This window comes from Marmota monax, unplaced genomic scaffold (genome assembly GCF_021218885.2).
Source record: "Marmota monax isolate L192 unplaced genomic scaffold, Marmota_monax_Labrador192_F-V1.1 WCK01_AAM20220418_F8-fsc00033, whole genome shotgun sequence".
In the NCBI taxonomy this organism is placed as follows: Eukaryota; Metazoa; Chordata; class Mammalia; order Rodentia; family Sciuridae; genus Marmota; species Marmota monax.
Window position 1 is genome coordinate 7,500,938 of NW_026694282.1, and position 12,904 is coordinate 7,513,841.

The window sequence follows — 12,904 nt, forward strand, 5'->3', positions numbered from 1 at the left end:
TGATTCATAGTGGGATAGGGGGAGGGAGTATGGGATAAATAGACAAACTCTAGATAGGCAGAGGGGTGGGAGGGATAGGGTGGGGACATGGGGTACTTAATGATGGTTGAATGTGATGATCATTATTATCAAAGGTACATGTATAAGGACATGAATTGGTGTGAATATAGTATGTATACCACCAGAGATATGAAAAATTGTGCTCTTTCTATATAATAAGAATTATAATGCATTCCACTCTGTATGTGTATGTATATATATACACATGCATACATACAACTTTAGACCAATATCCTTGATGAACATTCTGGCAAATTGCATACACAAACATATGGTTCAACATACAGAAATCAATAAATATAAATTATCACATCAATATACTTAAAGATAAGAATCATATGATTATACCAATTGATGCAGAGAAAGTATTTGACAAAATATAGCACCCTTTCATTTTCAAAACACTAAAAAAATAGGGATATTAGGAACATATCTCAACATTGTAAAAGGTATAGGCCAACATCATTCTAAATGAAGAAAAATTGAAAGCGTTTCCTCTAAAAACTGTTATAAGATAGGCATGCCTTCTTTCAAAACTTCTATTCAACAGTACTTGAAACTCTATCCAGAGAAACTTGACAGATGAAAGAAAGTAACGGGATACAAATAGGAAAAGAAGAATTCAAACTATCATTATTTGCTGCTGGCATGATACTATACTTAAGGGATCCAAAAATTCCGCAATACTTCTAGAATTAATAAATGAATTCAGCAAATTAGCAGGATATAAAATCAAAAACCATAAATCAAATGCATTTCTATACATAACTGATGAATCTTCTGAAAGAGAACTTAGGAAAACTACCCCATTCACAATAGCTTCAAACAAACAAAATACTTGGGAATCAACAAAATAATTAATAATGAAATTATTAATAATGTTAAAATATTCAAACTATCCACAGTCATCTATACATTCTGTGCAATTTCTATAAAATATCCCTGGCATTTTTCACAGAACTAAAACAATATTCCTAACATTCCAATGAAAACCCAGCAAAGAAGAAAAAAGAAAAACATTTCCCCAGCAATCTTGCCAAGAGGAATAAAGATGCTGCATCAGTCTACTCATACTGCAAGGTTATCATAGTCTAAACATTCTGTAAAATGTAAACACAAACATGCAATATTGACTAAAGTCCTCTTGCTATTATTATTTTGAATAAATTGTATTTTACATCAATTAAAAATAAAAAAAAATATTTTACCCTCCCTCATTTCTTCTTTAGTATTCTTCCTTTTTGAAAAATTCAAATATGAGTTTCTGACATAGATACTATTTTCCTTCTCTTTAAATTTTTTTAACATTTTTTTTGCAAAGCAGGTCTACTGGTATCACATTCTTTCAATGTTTATCTGAGAAAGTCACTATTTTCCCTTTTCTTTTTAGAGAATGATTTCACCAGATAGAGTGTTCTAAGTTAGTGGGTTTTTCTCCCAGTGCTTGACCTTTCAATTCTCTCTGTTCTTGGATGCACAGCTTTTGAGGAGAAGATAGTTGGATGTTCTTCTCTTTGAACCTCCATAAGGAAGATGTTGATTTTTCTCTGGCTTCTTTCATAATTTTCCCTTCACCTTTGACTTTTTGAAGTTTGAAAACAACATGGAAAGATGGAGCATTTTCTGGCATTAAACATGCTTTTACTTGATATTGTGCATCTGAAGATTAATGTCTCACATTAATTTGAGGAAATTATGTCATCATTGTTTCTTGTGTTCCTTTCTTTTTTCTCCTTCTGGGAATTCCGGTGCCTGTATGTTATATCTTTTGAAGTTTTCCCTCAGTTCTTGGATATTCTGGTCTGCCCGGAACCCTGTAGTCTGTTAGTCAACTTTACATTGCTGTGACAAAAATACTTAACAAGGAAAATTTAGAGAAGAAAATTTTATTTTGACTCATGGTTTCATAGATTCACTTCATGGTAAGCTGACTCCATTGCTCTGAGCCGAGGTGAGGCAGAGATCATGGTGGAAAGGGCTGGTGGAGGAAAACATCTCAGGACAGGGTAGCTGGGAAGCAAAGGGAAAGGGGTACCAGCCACTGGGAAGAGGATCTCTTCTAGGCCGCAGCCCCAGTGACACATCTGTAGCCATGCCCCTCCTGACTCTAGTTTCTGTCCAGTTTGTCCAGTCCAACTAGGATAGACTGATTTGTTTAGAGTTCTCATAATTCCATCATTTTACCTCCGAACAAAACTTTGAGCACTAGAGTAAGGCATGACCTTGAAGAATAGTGTTGACTTAGTTATAGATCTTTTGCATTCTTTCTCTGGTTTATTCCAATGTATTTCATTATTTACTTTACAATGTGTTTTTTGGAAATATTGTATTTTATACTTTATTGTTGCTATAGCTATGAATAAAATTATATTTTATTACATTTTCTAATTTTGAAAGTTTTAACTTCATTTCATTTACATGCATGCTTTATTTTAATGAAAAAATATTTAAAAATTCGCCATTTAAAATTTTCTTATGACAAATATCAACACATAGAAACACAGAAGCACAACCTATTTGGGTATCTTCATAATTTTCAAGGTGCATCAGTGGGTCCTAAAAACAAAACATCCGAGCACAGTTGATGTTGATAATATTTACAAGTGTCTATTTGCAAGTTATGTTAACTTGTGGTGATTAATAAGGGATTATGATATTAATCTATTTTCAATTGATTGTCATTTTCAAATCCAACAAAGATGAATATGGCATTTTTCTGAACAGAAGTAGTGACCCATGGGTCAGCTCCAGATTCCATTTAGAGACAAATCCAAGAGAAGCAGTTGGGGATGGGAGGTAAGGAAGGTACAGAAGAGTAGGAAGAGACTGGTTGGAAGCTAAAACCCTCCACCTGAAAGCAAGGAGTGAGAATCTCACCAAAACTCGTCATCTTCCTGGAGATTCTTGCTCATCCATAGAGTTTCTATGAAACTTGGGAACCACATGAAAAGCTTACATAAGGAAAGGGAGAAGAGCCTGTTTTCCTGTCTCCCACCTACTGCCTCACTCACCACACTCACTGGGTGTCCAAGCTGCTCTTCCCCAGGCTATGGGTTCTCTGTAAGCCTCCAGCTGCATCTGGCAGGGCAGAGAATTCTCCATCTGAGCTGTGTGAGGAGGGGGAGTGCCAGCCTAGATCTGTGTGCCACTGGGTTCAGATACTTTCTGTTCCTTTGTTCTTTCCCACATTCTACATGTCTTGTCACAGGTCTTTAGCCAAACTGCTTCTTCAATTTCAATGTTACTCATCACCAGATCCAGATGTTAATATGCCACTGTGCTGGGGACTGTACCCAACTCTAGCTATTGTCAGATTCAGAATATGTTTACTCCCAAATGTGACCCCTTGGAAACAAAAAACCACAGAAGTAAGAAAGTCATTCTCTTTTGTGTGTGTGCTCTGGCCATAATGTATTCTCTGAAATTCCTCCCCTAAAGTGGGTCTTAAGGCATATAGTGGGCATCCTGCCCTATGCCCAGAGAACAGGTGTGAAATCAAAAGACTCCCAGAAGAATCTGAGCAAATAGGCCTTCGTGACACCCCCAGGTTTTACCATTCAATAGGACTCCCATTTGGGCAATTATCCTATCAGAGGGCTGTACCCTCTTCTTCTATCCTAAGCATGAAAGGTAGTTTCCCTGGGTCTTGTCATCTTCATTTCTGAAGCCTCCCATTCAGGTCTTAAATAACTATTGGGAGAGGGACAACCAAGGGGTCATTCTACATAAATTAAAAAACAGAGTTCCAAAAAAGATAGATTTGTATTAAGATCCAGGTACTTACGTTTTTATTACCTGTAATAGAACCTAGCATCAATATTTACTGTCAAATATCTCTCAAAAATTCACTCTTGATGAACCTTTTCCATGAGAAAACTAAATTTCAAACTTCTGGAAACTGCAAATTGCCTTCCAGAAGTTTATTGAAAAAAAATTAAAATTATAAATAATAATTTTTTTTCTTTAAAAAATAAACCATGCTATTCTTCTATATATTTATGGTCAATTTAAAATGCATGATGTATAACATCTATTTAAAATACTCTCATGGTTAGGTTTGAGATATTTTTCTTCTGGTGCAAAACTCATAGATGAGATTGTGTTTGGGGGTTCATAAAAGAAAATCATATAATTTGGTAGAGGAAGCCATGAGCATGAGTTTCTTCTTTCTTTGCTAACTTTTCTTTGACAATTGCTAATGTCAAAAAAGGACAATTCAAGTTCCCCTCTGACAATCTCCCCAGGCACAGGAGATGTATTCCTATTCCTTAAGATAGCAGATAATTATCTGGAAATATGTCTGGGGAGAAAATTCCAAGTGAGACACACTTTTTCTATATGTGATGGCTTCAGTTGATCCAGACTTAATTGAAGTCTAGAGCATTGTTGCTGAAGGAGGAACTCATTGCCATCATCATGGATGCCCACTGTGCTGAAGAAATTGAACATCTGCTGGATCATCGGATGGGAGAGACAGGTAGCTTCTGTCTTCTGCATTTGGATGAACTTCCCAGTTTTTCAGAAAAAGTGGAAGTCAGCTCTGTCTTTCAGGCATTTGTGAGACCATCTTTAGGTGATCAAACAAGATGATATCAACCTAATGTATTGATTTTACACAAGAAGGTAGTTTTACAAGTAAATAGCAGATGTGCCTGTACAATGGGAAGTGTCTTTGACCTAAAGACAGAAGTGTCTGTAGAACCAGATGCTGATAGCAAAGGTTGGTTCTGTTTGTATAGCCAAGGGCTGGTAACTGTCATTTCAATTTCAGTATACAAATAATTTTAAGTTTTTTCAGTACTACTTTATTTCCATTTTATCTCCTTAAACCTCTCAATTTTATCTTTTAAATTTCTGATCTGGGCACAGAGGATTCATTAATGACATTTCCCTCCATTAGAACCCAACTTTACAAAAAAAATGTGACATCCAGTTGCCATACAGGACAATAGTTCCAATCTCTCTAACATACACACACATACATACACACACACACACACACACTCACTCACACACACATTTTCATCTCTAAATATTACTCTTTTCTGTTCTAGAAACAAACTTTGAGCCCTGACCCTAACATTCATTTTTCTTTCCTTCTTTTTCCCTCAACCTATGAATCCCTTATTTGTTCCATGTTTTACCAGATCATCTCTGGCAATAAAGTTCTTCCTGAATAAGATTGCTCTTTGATTCATTCACAGCAGAAGCTGCTGATTACTGGTGAATGAGCTTCTCTCTTTTCCTCTCCTTTTAGAAGATATTCCAGCAGTTCTATGTGCTTATGCTTCACTGAGCCACAGGATCAAAGGTAATGTAGATACTGTCTTTTCTGTCCACCATCTTCTTACTGAGGTCTACATTGCTCCTCCATCTGCCAATAATACCTGGAGAAATCCAGGTATTTTTCAGTTTCTTATGAGTATGTTGATACTAATTTCAAAATAATAATATTTTCCCAGCACCACCTGGCTTTCTAGGTGGTTTTCACAACTAGTTACAAGTTCTGCTCTCAGATGTCAAAGTGTCCTCAGTCCACACTCACCAGACTCATCTAGAGAGCAGGTGCACAACCTTTTCATGAGGGGAGGACTCTGTTACTGAGACTCATTTCTTTATTGACAAAATAATAAACTCTCCATGATTCTTGCCCTGTCTCTAGAGTTCTTATCCCATGGATCCTAGTGCTCAGTAGTGACTTCTCCTCTCCTGATACATGTACCCAGGTATCAAACTCTTGTGATTCTGAGACTAAAGGTTTGTTATGATTAGTTACCTAGAGGACTTATCTAATAAAAATCATTTACCTTCAATAGCCAAATAAGATTATTTGCTAGTTACAATTTTATTGTTTTATTCTTCTAGTTTTTACAATTCTTTTCTTCCTCAGATTTTCTGAGCTGGGCACAGGGAACTCATGGATGATACTGTCCTTCATGTAAAACTAATCTTACAGAAACACAAGGCCTTCAGCTTGTCAGTGTGTTTCCATTGGGGATCATTGCTCCTTGGTCTCTGTCTCACTCTGACAGTGAAGGTGGTGAGAGCCAGGATATCATGCCAAGGAGAAAAAGACTTCTTTCCTCTCCTTCTCTTTGTGATTTTGTCACCTTAATTTTTTGTACAATCTTTTTAATAGCAGTTTACCAGGAAAACTTTGTGTTTCTGCTCATGCATTAGGCTCTTATAATGAAGTCAGACAAATAACGGAAAGTAGAAGAAAGGTGAAAGGCTGCACTGCTTTTATGTATCAGATTTCATTTCTCATTTCAACTTTCCTAAAAAGCAAAATTAGACAGTTTGTGGGTAAAAGGGAAAAGAAACGGATGTCATAATTTTCATGAAAGTGAAAGAAGGAAGTGACTCTTCCTTGGCTATTAGCAGAGTGTAACTTAGCCACATGCAATGCAGCCAACTTGAGCCCCAGGGCCATGGCAGAGGGGAAGACTGAGGGCCAATGTTCAGGTGCCCAAGGCAGGGAAATGCCTACTTCTGACAGAGGCTCAAAGACCAGTTAATGGACTGCCTGACTGTTCTGTCATTTAATCCAGATGTGATCAGCCCTTAGGAGAAGAGAGAGGAGTCACACCAACCAACAGCAGCCTTCCCACTAGGCTCCAGGACTAGCATACTCACCAAGTCTGGCAGGACATGGATATTGGCCTTGACTGTGCATTCCAACTTGGTCATAATCTACTCAAAGAAAAGTCTACCCTGAGAACCCTAGAGTTGAAAACAGGGAGTGTGAAAATCTCAAAAAGTTAAGTCTTAGTCTGGAAAATACTCCTAAACTCCTAATAATGATATTAAAAATAATACCATCAAAATGATTTATAGGCTGAATATAGAAAACCATCATTTTAAGATCTTTGAAAGTAGTATCTCATACTTCCCATTAACACTGTTAGGTCATTTGGAGAGCTCCTTGGAGACAAATATAAATCTGGAGAAATGAACTATTCCAAACATACCAATGATCCAAGGTCAGCACCTAAGGGATAGTTGACGTATGGTTTGTCAGGAAGGTCCTATTAAGAACTGAAAGAATAGAAATGGACTTGAATTTATGAACCAAGTAAAGTGTGATATCAAATCCATATAGCAGAGAAATTGCGATGCCAGAGGATCTGGCATCTGGTTTTTTTTCTGTGTTCTGTCTTTCTGGGCTCAGAAAGCCTACCTTGCCCCTTGCGGTGTGAGGCTTGGCAGGCAGGGAAGGTTGAGGTGTGGCCACCTTCACCCTCCTGCTTCTTACATACACAGAGCCACGCTTTCTCCAGTTGGTGCTTACCAAGGCACCCAGGGCAGACTTGAGTCCTTCTCTAGTCCTGTTTCCAGGCTGAGTCAGAGCCCCTTGCTGTCAGACTCACTACTTTCTCATCTTGGTTTTCAACACTTTTCACTGTATAATATATTAACATCTGATATGATCAGAGAAGATGGTTCCAGAGATGTTTCAGTGTGAATTGAGACTAAAGAGCCAAATTTTGTGATTTTTGCACAGGGAGCATGACGTGATATAGAATTAAATGTAAAACGACATTAAAGAAGTAAACAACACTAAAAAATAATTAAAGAACGGACAGGGCAATAATGTTGAAAGGTGTTAAGCAACAAGAAAGAGAAACAAAGAGACAGAGAAATGAGGAAAAAGGAAACCCATAAGGTACAGAAATTGCAGTGTTTTTTGCCTTTTTGTAAATTGAGAGTCCCTTAAGTTTTACGGGAAGAAAGAAGAAAAATTAAAAAAAATTAAATGCAACTTTGAGTTTCTCAAACTGCACCCTTCCTCTCATCTGGAGAAAAGGTTGGGTCTGTGATCTGAACTAAAGTTTGAGTGATTCCCTCACTCCAAGCCCCTTTCAGCTAGCTCAGAATTCACAAGCAATTCTTGATCATCCTCATAAGTAACCACATTATTCAAACCTCTTTAAACTTCCCAGTGTCTTCCCCAATGGATTCTTTCACAGGTTTTCAGTTGGCTATTTCTGCACCCTCTGAAATCCCTTTACATTTGCCCTTGCTGTGTCTTACTCCTGAATCAAAGTGGAGCAAATCTTCCAAGTCATTATTCAAAGAGACAGAATTTTCTCTGGTCATAGTGGTGCACACCTGGCTCAGGAGGCCAAAGAAGGAAGAGATGGCAAGTTCAAGGCCAGCCTCTGCAACTTAGTGTGAGGCCCTACACAACCTAGCAAGTTACAAGTTGTCTTAAAATAAAAAATAAAAGGGCTTGGTTTGGGGTGGGGTTGTGGCTCAGAGGAAGAGCACACACTTAGCATATGTGGGGCACTCACTGGGTTCGATCCTCAGCACCACATAAAAATAAAAGAAAAGTTTTGTGTCCACCTACAACCAAAAAATAAATGTTAAAAACTTAAAAAAAAATTAAAAGGTCTGTGTTTATGACAAAGTGATAAAGCACCCTAGGTCCAATCCTTCCTTCTCAAAACAGAATTTTCTCTTCACTATAAAGGCATGCTGGGTAATTTACTAAGAGTAAAATTGTAAAAGTAGACACTTAGATTTTTCCTCATTTTCCTTCAGGTATACTGTCCTGCCTCCTATATACAATAGACATGCTCTCCTGCCTTCTAGCATCATACACTAAGCAGAGGGACTGAAGGGCTAGGAGACTCTGGAAGGCTGAGCAGGCTGAAGTGAAGGGTGATAGCATTCTGACCCTTTCTCCCAAAGAGGACACTACCTGCCTGGAGCTGAGAGTCATTGCTCTTTCTGGGATGGAAAGTTGAGAAGTTGGACTCTTCTGGTATTGGGGTCATTTCCTTCCAGGAGAACAGTCTATTTTAGCTGTGGAAAAAAGTCTCTTGCCAGGACATAGAAATTGTGCATAGAACAGAAACTTGATTGCCAGACTTGGACTCTTTCCCTGTCTACTTGGGCCAGTAGGCTGCTGTCTTCTTCTGTCAATATGTTAATGGCTTCCAGAGTGAAATGAATCATGCTTTCTCTTTGTTTATTTGTCATGCTACTGTTATATCACTGTAGTAACAACATTCTTTTATTTCCAAAAATATTAACCAGTAGGAACTAAAACTTCTCTTGGAGGTTTCTGCCAAGCATAGAACTCTCATTCATTTATGGCTTTCAGTTGGTGACTGGATACAATTCTAGAGAAAATTTATAGCCGGAAACCATAATAGAACAGGAAGCAGATATGCATGAGCAGGTTAATGAGAAATAAAGGAGGAAATCACACTTGGTTGATTTTGTTTTTGTTGTTTTTTCTTTCTGGTTTTGTGTTTTGTTTGTTTGCTTGCTTGGTACCAGGGATTGAACCCAAGGACACATAACCCCTGAGCTACATTCTACCACTTTTTACTTTTTGATTTTGAGTTAGTGTCTCCCTACATTGCTGAGGGCCTGGATGGGTTGCTGAGTATGGCTTTGAATTTGCCATCCTCCTGCCTCAGCCTGGAGAGCCTCTGGGATTATAGGCATGCACCACCATGCCAGGCACACTGGAGGTTTCTGAATCAGAGAGGGAGGAAACAATTGTGATAAGGCAGTGACATGATAGGATCCATGGAATTAGGGAACAAGGAGGAGTGTCACAGGAATCACAATCCACAAATGAAACGTTAGTGTGTGTGTGTATATATATATATATATATATATATATATATATATATATATTTTAAATAATTGTATATTATACACTGTATGATATATTATACAGACACACACATGTGCACTAGCATGAAAGTGGAAAAGAATGAAAAGCTGTTATATATCGCATACATGGATGGAACTGGAGATCATGTGTAAAGTGAAATGAACCAGTACAGGAGGACAAGTGCCACCAGATCTCACTCACATGGGAACTAGAGAGAAGTCGATCTCATAGGAGCTGAGAGTGGAATGGTGCTTACCAGAGGCCACAGAGAGCACCAAGGTGAGCAAAGATGGGAAAGGGTGATCACTGGTTCCCCAATACACCTGGAAAGGAGCAAGGAACTGGTGGGCGATTGCAGGATGTGGTGACTATTCAGAGCATGAACCCCCTGTGTATTTCCAAAAGCTGGAGGGAGGGATTTTGAGAGGTTCACAACAGAGACATGATAAATGTTCAAAGAGATGATTTGTTGACCTGATTTAAACATTACATCTAACATGGCGCTGCACTAATGTGCACCACTTTTGTGTTTTTATGTATGTTAAAAAAATTAAGCAAGAATATCAGAAAGCAGTTGTGTGAATTGAAACCATCACTACAGAGGGAAAATAGATGGAATTGGGATAATGAGTGAGACATGAAGAGTATCTAAGCATAAACCCCAATGGAGTAAGCAGAAAGATGAGTCAGAGAAGTCCCGTTATCTTTTTCTTCTTCTGGGGGGTAATTTTTATGGTTTTCCTTTATCATATCCAGAGTTTATTGAATTTCTATTATACTCACTTTGTCTACAGGCAAAAATAATGATGGCCATGAAGTAAATTCAACCTAGAAATCAGCGTTTGGAACTAAAATTTTGGTTGCTATTTAACATAAAATGGAAAAGAATGAAAAAAAAATGAATCCAATGCCTCATTCTCCTACAAGAATGTAAAGAGTTAAAAAAATTAAAAAGTAATGAAGAACAAAAATATCAACTTCTTAAATACAAAGAAAATTTTCAGCTTTATTAATCATATTGCAAACATATACATAATATCATATAGACAAAATAAATAAAATTATATAAATAGTTAAATAAATATTTAAATAGATAAATAGAGACATCTGCATGGATGTAAGGGTCTAGTGCCTATAGATTTGAAAGCAATGTTGGGCAAAGGCCTGAACACATCTGAAAAATTGAATTCATGTCACAATTCCAGCAGGAATGAGAGTCTTAGAAGTGGCAGAACTTGTGGGAGTGTGGTAAGGTGTGTTCATCAGTGAGAAGCATTTCCCTGCTGGACCAGGTCTCATTCCATGCTCCTTAGTCTTCCATACAAGTTGGCTGATGAAGAGAAGGATTTCATGATTTCTGTTCTGACCACCTCCCAGGCACAAGGCAGGTATTTCTTCTCCTTCAGGTAGACAGTGATCCTGTGGAAGTATTTCCTCACAGCCCTCAGGGGAGCCTCTTCCACCCCCACCTGCTGGGTCCCACAGGCTTTCAGGTCATCCAGCTGCTGATGGAGGCCAGTGAGGAAGGTGTCCAGGAGGGTCTTGTCCCAAGCAGCAGAGGCCTCCTGGGTGCTGAAGAGGTTGAAGATCTGCTGGGTCATCTCATGGAGGACAGCAACAGCTTGAGCCTTCTGCACCTGCTCACCCTCCAACTGCTCCTTGGGGAAAGCAAAGTCTTTTCTGTACTTCAGGCAGGAGAAAGTGGGAATTCTCCTCATTTTTTCCAGGACCATCCAGGTCCCCTCCTCATTCCTGTCAGGAGTTTCAAGACCCAGGTTGTGAATCTGAGGCAGGTCACAGCCCAGAGAGCAGGTGTTCTTGCAGCTGAGCACCACCAGGGCCAGCAGGAAAGGCAAGGGCAAGGCCATTGGGGATCTTGCAGATGCTGCTGGGCTGCTTGAGATGCGTGATTTTGAATCTTTGCCTCTAGGTTCTCTGAAGCCCTTGACTTGGTCCTGTGTCTTAAATAGGAACCAATATGCTTTCAATTTTCTGAATGTCACCAGTACTTTCTACTTCTGTTTTGCTTTCCTTTATGCTTTCACTACATGTGTTTAGAGTAATGTTTCAAACCATATTTTCATTATTTATTCCCCCTTCCCTACCCCCAGACCCTCTTTTAGAATTATTGTTCCAACTGAAACCCCTATTATTTTTTAGGGTGGTAGGGGAGCTTACTAGGTATTGAACCCAGAAGCGTTTTATGACTGAGCCACGTCCCCAACCCTTTTAATTTTTATTTTGACACAGGGTCTTGCTAAGGTACCATGTCCTCCCTTAGTTCCTCAGGCTGACCTCAAACGTGTGATCCTTCTGTCTCAGCCTCTGGAATCACTGGGATTAAAGGTGCACACAACCAAGTCCAGCCTATTAAGCTTTAATATACATGTGTATGTATTTATCTGCCCAATGAATATGCCATTATTATAAGTGAAAATATTATAAGTAAATATATAAATAAGTAAAATTGTTAAATTTAATCTTTGTATTCAATACTGAATTAAAAATGTCTAAATTTATACATTCAGTCAAAAGTAAACCTGAAAAGCTATTAGTATCAACATAACTTTCTAAATAAATTTACTCAATGACTTTAGTATAACTAATTTGTATAAATCATAATGTATCATATTCCTCAAAATCTCTCTTCAAAGTGATCTTATCTATTAGTGAAGCTTTCTGCTGAAAACTTAAGTTGTTTTATTGAGTTTCATTTCTAGTATTTCTGTTTAGTATTTTTCAGAATCTCTACATCTTTATTGAAAGTATCTCTCGCTTATTCTAAGTTCATTACTTATCTTCTTTTAGCTTATTAAAGATTTTCACTATGAACTTTCTAAATATTTTTAATGTCATTTCTTCCAATATGGTAGATATTAGATCAATTGTTCTGGTTTCTTTGGTGTGGTTTGTTCCCCTCCTTTTTTATACTGCTAGTATATATCCAATCATCTATTACAATGATTATTGTTTTATTTATGTAAGGGACTATTTAATGATCTTCTTTCCCCTCAGAGCCACAGGCTTGGCAAATACGCCTCTGTTGATACTTTCACTGAATGTATGTCTTCTGCAGTTCATTATCACTTTAAGATAAATATTATTATCACTTTGAGAGTAGCTAGTGATCCCTGTTTATTACAATCACTTCATAGCAAAGCCACATACTATTCAACCTTAGGAAAACACCAAAAACATGTTGGAACT

General features: G+C 37.9%; 1 protein-coding gene across 1 annotated transcript; it reads right to left on the bottom strand.

The window, feature by feature from the left end:
• Positions 1–10,992: 10,992 nt before the first annotated feature.
• Positions 10,993–11,565, bottom strand: LOC124108848 (interferon alpha-5). Its single transcript, XM_046467398.1, has one exon. The coding sequence runs from the start codon at positions 11,563–11,565 to the stop codon at positions 10,993–10,995; it is 573 nt and encodes a 190-aa protein (XP_046323354.1).
• Between the last annotated feature and the right edge of the window lie 1,339 nt (positions 11,566–12,904).

Excerpts from the sequence above, each read along its gene's own strand:
- LOC124108848 (XM_046467398.1), bottom strand. The coding sequence starts at position 11,565 with ATGGCCTTGCCCTTGCCTTTCCTGCTGGCCCTGGTGGTGCTCAGCTGC.